At 33.8% G+C, this 11,064-nt stretch overlaps 1 protein-coding gene across 1 annotated transcript; it reads right to left on the reverse strand.

The window, feature by feature from the left end:
• Positions 1-3,011: 3,011 nt before the first annotated feature.
• Positions 3,012-10,294, reverse strand: LOC133336369 (GDP-Man:Man(3)GlcNAc(2)-PP-Dol alpha-1,2-mannosyltransferase; the record flags this gene model as incomplete). The annotated part of the gene is made up of 3 exons (XM_061544664.1): positions 3,012-3,100; positions 9,098-9,774; positions 9,833-10,294. Coding segments are annotated over 3 exons (1,227 nt in total), but the record flags the coding sequence as incomplete, so codon positions are not given.
• Between the last annotated feature and the right edge of the window lie 770 nt (positions 10,295-11,064).

Below are 11,064 nucleotides of genomic sequence, written 5' to 3' on the forward strand. Positions count from 1 at the left end.
CTAAATTGGAGTAATTTGTTTAAGTCAGCCTCTAGTTTATTAACAGGATAGCTGCAGGGAATGTATACCGATCCAATTAAGTACTTTTTCGGACAATTATTTGTAACTGCTTCTATTTGTACAAGTGTAGTATTTATGCCAATATCATTAAAATGAATTCGTGTAAAATTTATGTTGTTTTTTAGTATGACTGCTACGCCCAATGGAGAATAATCAGAAATAAAGTTGTAACCATCAATCTTCACTTTTTTGAACTTTTTTAGGTGACATTCTTGAACCATTGCTATGTCAACTTTATTGTTGTGGAGCATATTCCTTAGTTCAATCTGACGGCTAGCATCGACTAATGACCTTACGTTAAATGTCAAAAATGTAATGGCTCTATGGTCCATAATTACATTTTACTTTTGTTAGAAGCCTTAAGAATTCTTTTTTAGCTTCGGTCTTTGGCAAATTTCTATATTCATTTAAGAATCTTTGAATTTCTTGCTCCAGGGTTAATTCTTCTGGCTCTAGAAAGAAATTGGCTAGTTTTAAAAACTCTTGAATAAATGAAGGTTTTTGCACATTTTCTGTGTAGCTGACTGGCGATGGTTTGAATAAACTGGCAAATGTTTTCCCCGGTGATAGCATTGACAAGTTCAAAGCACTTCTCACATTTCTTTGGGCAGTTTTGTTTTCTTCAATGGCTTTTGCTATTTTTTTGTCTCGCGGCGACGTATTGTTTGTATGTAGGGCATCCCTTCCAATTTGCAGGGTGACCTGGTTTTTGCGCAATTTATGCAATAAGGTTCAGAGTTGTCGTTTCTGGATCGTTGACATTCTCCAGGTAGGTGAATTTGATTGCATTTGATGCAATTATAAGCCGAATTACAATTTCGAGATATATGGCCCCATCGTTGGCATCTATGACATTGGGTGTCTCCACCTATCATTTTCGGTTTCTCCCAAGTTATTGTCTGTCTTTGCACTTCCTTAATGTGGGTGACTTCTCCAAACTTTTTGCCTGGGCACAATGATACCAGGAAGAGTCCAGTGTCAATATTATTTTTAATAGACATGGGGGTTTTGAATTTTGTTACACTTGCTACACAATCTGGTACTAGTATATCAAGCTCTTGTTTGATGGTCTCAGAATCTATATAGGAATATAGTCCTCGTATGATCAGTGACGTTTGTTTCAGTTCCTTAGGCGTGAATGAGTATGACTGTATATTTTTAGCTTTTAGTAAAGCCATCATTGACGTATGTACTTTTGGGTCTGCAAAATACAGCTTACTTTTTGTTTTGTTGACATTTTTTATTTTAAAAATGCAATCTGGAAGCTTTTCTCTTAATGTCTCCACTAACGCTTTAATGTTGACATTAAAAACGAATATCGGTGGGCACCAGGAGGTTTTGTTTTTGGGTTCGCCATCTTTGTTATTTTTGGATTTAGGAACGTCAGGTGTGTGATTATCCACCCCTATGTCTACGTCCGATAGAGCATCTAAGATGCTGTATTTATTTGGATCTTGTGGATTTTGCTTAGATAATCGTTCGTTATGATCCGATATGTCTATGTTTATTGGTGATAATACGCTTTCAATCCTTTGTCGTTTGCGTTCATTTTGTATCATTGTTTTTGTTGATTCTAATGTCGGTATAGGAGGGTCAGAAGTCGATGCCACAACTTCTGAAACATCAAAATCCATATCCGGAAGAGTGTCAGGCATCTCCATTGCAGTAAAATGCAAGTAGAGCGCCTGAAGATATATTGGTAATATTTAAATCCAAGAAAATACAATTTGTTTTGGACAGATAAAATTAGTACGTCTGGTAAGTTGAAACGTTGCCACACTTTTGTCTGATATTCTTTTAATGTATATATCGTCATCATAAATGCAAACGGACGTAACTACACTTTTACTAATTTTACAGGAGAGCAAAAAACGTTATAAAATCTTTAAAAATGGTCCATGGCAGAAAAAATTTTCAAAGTTTAACCGCACTACAGAGGTCTTTTTTTATTTGAAAAAATTTAATATTTTTGTTTTTCCAAGTTTTTATGACAGTTACGTCCTTTTGACTTTAATAGTAGTACAACAAAGTGAATAATAATTATCCGATTGAGACTACAATTTGTGCAGCGTACCAGATTGAGTCCGGAGTGACGTGTGTTAAGTTTTGTTGAAATCGGTTAAGATTTTGACATAGCTCTCACACATATTATCGTCGGATTTTGTGTAATTTCTTCCGATTTGAACGAAATTTAGCATAGCGTAATGAATTGAGTCTAGAATGATGTGTGTTAAGTTTCGTAAAAATCGGTTCAGATTTAGACATAGCTCCCCCATACATTTTCGTCCGATTTTGTGTAAATGGTGTATTAAAGACCCTATATTTCTTTCGATTTGCACGAAATTTTGCATAGCGTTCTGAAATTAATCAAGAGTGCTGTGTGTGAAGTTTCGTGAAAATCGATTCAGATTTCGATATAGCTCCCATATACTGTTTCAATCGATTTTATGTAAATCTTGCACTAAAGACATATGATATTTCTCCGATAGTAATAGAACTTTGCACAGGGTACTTTATTACCCAGTGGGAAACAAAAATACGTAATTATAGCTGATTAGTTAAAAAATTAAGAAAAGCTATGCACTTGGGGTACAGCTATATGGGGGCTACCATAAAAAATGGCGATATATCTCTTTTTCAACACCAAACATCCCAGAAGTAACGTTAATATAAGTTCAGAATTCAGGAGTGTAGTTGACACTGAAATTCAGTCACAAGTGACATGTATATGAATACGTAAACAAAAAACATCTGACAAATCAAATTTTTTCATTTTAATACTAGACTAGTATTAACTAGTAGTAACAGCTAGGATTTGGTAGAAGGCATAATCTTTACGCGCCTTTATATTTTCAGATACCTTCACTTTAAAATATAAGATATACAATATGAATAAGTAGTACCCAATGCATTTGAACGGTTTATCAATAATTTATTTCATAAGAATATTTATTAATTTATTTTTTTATTGAAAAGGGGGATTATTGCACGTAGAAAGTTTGTTTCAAATTCTTTCTCAGAAAAACGTTCCACAGAAGACCTGAAATAAAGAAGAAAAATATGTATATAATAATAAAATAACAATAAGGTACCTAAAGTAGATTGATTAAAAAATCGAAGTAAATTTATTTTGAAATTAGTGACACAAATTACTAGTTTAAATTTTATTTGTGTGGTATATGTATGTAGAAAGGGAAATGTTATATACCAGCTATGTTCAGCCATATACGTTATTATAACGGCAAATCACATGTATTCTCTTTTCATTTTCGCCTGTTGTTTGGCATATGCGGGAGAATGTTTTACTACTATCACATGGCATAATTATACAAGGTTGTCTCATGCAGTCATATGTTTTCAATTATTACATAAATTTACTTTTGGCAACATTCAGCATTCAAAATATAAATGAAAATACATTCAATCAAAATGTACGGATAGCATATGTTCAATGGCAAAAATTTTTTATATGTATTCATGGTACACTTATAAAAGGTAACAGCAAAACCCAGCTGATTTGACTGTAACGTAATACTAGTGTCAATATAAATATGACAAATTATGTTTTTAAAAATCAACCAACAAGAAAATTGGGAACGCATACAATTCAAAATTGTTCTCTTTTAAATGTCCTCTAGTATTCAATTTACTCAATCTGCCTGTTGGGAAAGTTTGAGGAAGCAAATCTTTCTTCATGGAATAACTCCCTATTCCCAACATTTTCATATATGTTACACATATAAGTGACAATGGCTCAATTATAGGAAACATGTGGAAGCGATAGAAATATAAAACTCCTTGTACATTAGAACTTTTTACTGGGTTAACATACTTATGAGGATTTATTTGACGTATATGCAAAGGAATTGACAATTGAAACCCACTGGGTTAACGAAATCCGGTTAAATGTAAACGTACTATGAATTCGATAGATTTTCATTTTGAGGATTCGAAAATATTTCATTTTCATAATTTGTTTGTTTGTATTTTTCTGTCAAATGATGTTGACACTAGTAAAACTTACAACAACAAATTTCCATGTAGTTTCCGCCTACGTGGAGCATAGCTGAATGCTAACGGACGCGTACACAGGTTGCGGATTGTGGGAAGCCCAACACCATTCGTTGGGTAACTGTCAATAACCAATAAACAGTCGCGGACAATCAGCGGGCTTAGGGGGAGAGTCTCGGAGGAAATGACCGAGTGCCTATGATCCCTGAGCCGACGAGGCGAGAATGGCTCCCCCTCTCTTATATCCATCTCAAAAGGTCTGGGACACTACCTTCTTAAAGTGTCTCCCCTAACGCTGGGGTGTCATGCGACCTCGTGCCTATCAGCGTTCCACGGTTTGCAGTCAGGGTACCGACACTATTAGAACGGAGCCTTGTTGATACCTGGGCGCCTCAACAAGTGTTTCAGGCTTAGTTGCCAAGTCCTTACCATGGTAAGAGGCTATGCCATGGTCGACCTCAAACTCTCACTCACAGCACTTTCTATGGAGCCATCTGAATTCTCTCGTAAAAGAACGTCTTCGTTGTGGGGATTATTACTGGTCACTGCAAAGTTAGATATCTCACTTCTACTTCTAAGTGGGACTCCAGTGGAGAGGATTACTGTCGTCTATGTGAGGGCGAAGAAGAACTGGAAACAATAGAGCACATCCTCTGCAAATGTCCATCGCTGACTTGGCTAAAATAATATATCTTCCGCCCCCTTTTTTCTCACTATTTTTCTTTCTACTCTTCCACTATATTTTTTTTTTCTTTATAGGTACACTTATACATAAAGGATGATCACAATGGACATAGTTTCCGAGTGGACGGTTACAAGGTAGATATACAAGGTAGCCGCATCGGCGAATTTCTACAACAAACATCGGTTGTTGTATTTTGATATGTCAAAAATATTTTGCCAAAACAAACAGATTGACAAGATTTTTTTACACAAATTCTTGTAGAAAATGTTAATAAAAGTATTGCCAAAAAAGCTTTTCGAAATTCGGAGATTTTCATTTATAATTTTGTTTTTTAATTTTTTGGTTCAGCATTACAACAACATTTTTGACATTTATTTGTCCAACAGCTGGGCCGATGCGGCTACCTTATTAAATATACCTTGGACGGTTATATACAACAACCGTACATCCCTAACCTAACATACATGTAGTTGTTGTATCGTTTGTTGTACAACAACACTTGCCTTCTATTATTATACCATGATATGTATTTATTAATATTTTGAAGTTCCATCACCTAAGACCTATAAATATAAGTTGTAATAGTGTGTCTATATTTAACTCGATTTCGTTAACCCTGTGGGTTTCAATTGTCAATTACTTTGCATATATGTCAAATAAATCCTCATAAAGTAGGTTAACCCGGTAAAAAGTTCTAATGTATATACCGTTTAACATCCAAATCTATATCTTGAAAATAAGGTGCAGCTTTAAAAAATATAAATGTTTAATTTGTTGAAAATATGCCAATCGACATACATAAAATTTTATGGAATTTATTTTTCATTTTATTTGAATGTGATATATGGGTTACAAATTAAAAAGGGTTGCAGGCGAATATGACTCCTAGAAGAAGAGCAGAGAAGATTTCCCCATTGCCTCAATTCCGTGACCAATTAAGGTGAATAAGTAGTATGCTGCGGAAAGGATGAACACCATTTGCTGCGGAAAGGTTGAACACCATTTCTGTAACCAAGGTTTATTCATAAGTTTAACCGGCAAAGCCAGCTGAAGTCTTCACAACTTACTCTCATTTATTGAACTTTTAAGTTATCAAACATCATTCAGTAACAATTTGTTTGGGCCATGACCACGACATACAAAACTGGAAGCAAATTACCAAGGTTTATTCATACGTTTAACAGGGAGGCGAATTCGAAATTTTCGTTGACTGTCAATGAAAGATATTTTGAGTTTTTATCCTGTTCTGGTTGGTATTTCGCGATTAAAATGTTGAATTCGCCTTATGAATAAACGTTGCAAATTACATTCCACCAATCAGAATTTAGGTCACCCAGTAAGGCCAGCTGATATCTACATTTTTTGTCAAAATATTTAATTTCGAATATATGTAAAATAAATTTTCTATTTAAAAACTAATGTGGACAAATGCAAGAAAATTATATAATTATTATATTGTGATGAATTGTTACTAAAAATCAGAGCAATGGCATACTATTGGCGTTGAAAAAATATAATAAATAAATTGAATTTTCTAAAAGAAATGTTCGCCTAAAAAATAACGTTTGACGATCGGATGTATGGAGAGATAAAAAACAAACTGACTTATAGACGTTTATTTATGTATGTGTGACACACAATTGTGAAGAATATCAAAATAGTTTTGATTTTAAAAAATTAAAACCTTTCAATCTGGTGAATTTTATTCATTTGCAAAGTTGACAGTAAATAATTTTGAGTATATATATTAAAATTGTGACGAAATAAAAAATGATGGAAGATAACAAGATTCTGCCTATTCTTTCCCTACTGTTTTCATGCTCTCACATGAAATTTGCAAAACAATATTATATACAGAAGTGAAAAAGGTCCCATCGAACCAACGCTTTTTTCGATCCCAAATTCTTGTTGTTGATTCCATGGTCTTCTTATACAAATATTTCCATACCCTACCGCACTGTATTTTGTATCGCTTTTTGGTCGTTATTTTCAAATGTTGTTCAATTTTTATTTGGAAATGGTTTTGAAAAAAAAACAACAACATTTTTGGCGTATATTGTTACCATCAGCTGTTTTATACGGTTACCTTCTTAATATACCTTGCCATGACCTATTAAATAAAGTCCACCGGTTGGCGAAGTCATGCCTTGGTTTTCTCTTGCAATCAACATTTTAATAACGAAATACCAACAAGAACAGGATAATAACTCAAAATATATTTCAAAAGAGGTAATGATAGTAATGTGCATGCGTATCTTGTTTCGAATAAAAATATTTTTTGTTTATTCAATCATTCTTCAAACAATAAATTTGACAGTCAATGAAGATTTCGAATTCGCCTCCCGGTTAGCCTTACAACCATGGCACAATAAATAGGTAGCCCATTTAGAGCAGCTGATGTCTCGATTAACTGTCAAAGTGCGTAATTTCTACTTGAATTCGATATGCAGTGTTGCCAACCATGTGAAATATTATAAGGAAAAAATTTACAGATAATCGAGACAAAAACAAAGGTTTTTGTTTTGATACATCACCTTATTATTGCATCATGCTTACAACGTTACAAGAATGACTTGTGTCAAGTTTCGGATCAGATTTAAATATAGCGCCCAAATATATTTTCGTCCGATTTAATGTAATTTGTGCTCTAAAGAACCAAAGTTTGGCCGACTGGCACACAATTTTGTACAGTTTCAAGAAAACTTGACACACAAAAGTAAAACAGCAACACCAGTTTATAACCTGTCGTTTTCTTGAAATCGGTTCAGCCCCTATACATACTGTCGTCCGAGTTTAAGTAAATGGTGCACTAAAGACCCATAGCTAGGCCGATTGACACAACGTACTGAAATTAATACGAGTATAAATTAATTTCTGTCAAGTTTCCTTGAAATCGGTTCAGAATTAGATGTAGCATAGCTTTTATATATAATTTCGACCTATTTATGTTTATTGTACACCAAATAATCAATGGGTGCCTGATTGATATTGCATTTTAAACTGTGAAGCATACCAAAGCGTGTGTAAAGATTACTTTAAACCTATTTACAAAATTTAGAATAGGTTGCAGTATGGCATGTTTTGGGATTGATTTAGTCGGTGTACTTATAGATAAAGATCACATATTTAAGTTCGTTCAATTTTATGTCAATGTTCCTTCGAAAAGGCGACGTCTGTTAGGATACATGCTAAGTCTGAAAAGTGAGTTTTTCAGTAGAACTTTCAAAGTATGGAAGTTTTTTTAATCGTACGTGCAATGCTAAGTACATTCTCGCTTATAACTTTGGTTTGGATTGGCCGATTTCAGTGAAAATTTCAGTGAATTTAAATTAAGGACCGTAGTATCTAAAAACGTAATGAACATTAAAACATGCTAAGTCGACTTATCATACTATGGTTCAGAGGCGTCGATATGTACAATATACCCAAATTCGGCCCAGTCCGACTTTACCTTTCCTTACTGGTTTAACTTGAAAATTATGAACCAATCGTGATCGGCAAAATCTGAAAGCTTATGATGGTAGAATAAAACCCCAGAGGGTTTTAATTATTAGCTAATTGGTTGGTTTAAGGCATTGACTTTGTGAGACTATAACCATATGAAAAAACTCATCCAATCCAAACGAGGTTTGTCTTTCCCTTGACAGATGTGCCATTTTGAGTATGATGCTGTTGTTTTTTTTTATCTAAAAGCATAATTTGTAGATCTTATTAAGGGATAAAAAATTGCTGAAGAATGAAAAATTAATATTTCGAGTAGTTCACGTGATAAGCAGGACCTATTATTTGAAAATCCACCCAAAGTCGAAAAAAATTAAAACCGAGTTTAAACAAAAACGATAGCTAATAATTCAAAACCCTGCGAAGGTTTTTCTTCTACCATCATCGTAAGCTTTCAGATTTTGCCGGTCACGACTGGTTCATAATTTTCATGTTGAAAAATGAATCACAGTGTATTTAATTCGTTATCCGCAAGTATATTTATTATGTGGAGCACTTTCAGTGTGAATCGTCTTTCTGTTAGTGTGCAATGTGCCGCTAGTGCTGTTTTTCGAAAAAATGTCTGTAAGTTTTCTTCGCGGAGACCTAGATATCGGATGCTACCTTGGTACATAACAGACTCTTGCTCTCTCTGGAAGTAATATTAGTAATCTATAACGATCCACTGAGATCACCGCGATTCTTTGTGAATGCTGTAAAAGTCTACGTTTACGTGTCGTTTAAGTTTGAACGCGAATGCACCAAGCCCACCGGGACCACCACAAATTAAAATGATAACGTTTTAATATTAACACAAACCATAAAATATAAACTACTTATTTTTATTATATGTAAACTTACCTTGCTGCATTTCTTATGACATCATTTTCTTCCTTATTGTTATAAATTATCGATAAAATGCAATTTGCATATTCCGAAGCATCCGCTGCTAAGAAACCATTTTGTGAGCCTTCGGAAGTTTCAATTATGTCCAAAAGCGGACCTCCAGATTTATGTGCAACCATAATAATACCTGCAGCCATACATTCCACTATTCCAATACCAAAGTGTTCATTCCACATGGTGTGAATCCCAATACTTGCAATTTTATAGATTTCCATTAGTTCACTGTATGGAACATTTACTTTAAATTCAACACTATTCTCCAAAGACAAATGTTTTGATAAGTCTTGCATGTTTTTAAGCCGTTCATAATCTGATTCATTTCTGCAGGATCCCACAATAACAAGCCGGATTTTATTCCACAGTTCTTCATTTCTACTTAATAACGTCCTTAATTCATACATTGCCTGCAATTGAAGAGGGTGATCCTTTTCTGGCCGAAATTGACCAACCGACAATATTATAATTTTGTTAGGATTTTCTAATCGTTTCAAGTTCTTTATATGGTTGACTTCGCAAGGAGGATAAACACGATGGGTTTTAAATGGTACATCCCACAAATTCAGTATATGATTTTCCGTCCAAGATGAATTCACCATTATAGTTTCGGAACTGCGACCGACCCAACTATACATCTGTGTTAAAAATAGTTAGATTCATATTTGTACATATCAATACCAATGTTTAACTAACCTTAGCAAAGAGTTTGTAGTATGTAACTTTTATCCACGTCAAAAAAGGATTGCGAACAACATAACTATGATTGTTGTGAGAATATTCACGCTGCTGAACCCTCCTCAACATTTCTGTACTTATTGTAGGGTAATGAACGTAGCAGCCAACTTTACAACATCCTATATATCGAAATAATGGTAACGTAAATGCATACCCCATAGTGTCAATATATATATCGGGAGGGAATTTGCACAATGCTTCCAGGCCTAGAAGTATTGAACCAACACTTTGACCCAAAAGAGTGAAGCACGGATACTTGCTTGCTTCAACCCAATGTCTTAATTTTAAGTACACAAATGTAACACTGTCTTTTTCTATGTTAATATTGAACACACTTTTCGCTTTTTCTAAAATTGCATTTGGCGAACATTCGATGTCCCCTGTATATATGATAATTTTAATGTTATCATATTTTGCCTGAAAATAAAAAAAATGTTTAATGTGTTATACAATCATGTTAAAGCAAATATTTATTTTGTTTGCTCAAAAAATGACAAGTAGATGCAAATAACTGAATGGGATAATATGTTTGACGGATGGTCTCATTGAAAATACAGTATGTTAAAATTCGTATTTGTACATCCATTTAAAACGTAAAATTTGCGAAGTATTCATTTCAATAAGCAGATTTTTCCAATTTCTATATAAATTTTATGGAAAGAACAAAAGAATTTATACCAAATTCATTTTTTAGCCGCTAGATGGTGGATAACAAAAAACCGCATTCGCCCAGAGCAAGAACAAAAATCAACACGAAAAGCAAGATACAAAAATTGGAAAAACACAATGTTATCTATAAAATAGAATGTGATGGAAACGATGAAGAAAAATGTAAACAGGTGTATGTTGGAACCACAAAAAATAAATTAAAAACCAGATTATCGGCACACAAATCTGACATTAAATTAAGGAATCAGAATAATACACAAAAAACAGCACATGCAGAACACTGTAAGAAAAACAACCATAGACCAAACTTTGATAAAGTACAAATACTTCAAACAGAAAACAATTACAATAGGAGACTTACATTGGAAATGCTACACATAAACAACCTACCAACAACAAAGAGAATTAATTTTAAGAGCGACACAGACAACGCAGCTTACTGTTACAGACACCTTACACAGAAAGAGAGATCGTGCAATAAACTAAAATAAACTCAGTGCAATATTTACATCCGACGACGA

This window comes from Musca vetustissima, unplaced genomic scaffold (genome assembly GCF_032173495.1).
Source record: "Musca vetustissima isolate MV318-11 ecotype Yass unplaced genomic scaffold, APGP_CSIRO_Mvet_v1 utg6664, whole genome shotgun sequence".
NCBI classification, from domain to species: Eukaryota; Metazoa; Arthropoda; class Insecta; order Diptera; family Muscidae; genus Musca; species Musca vetustissima.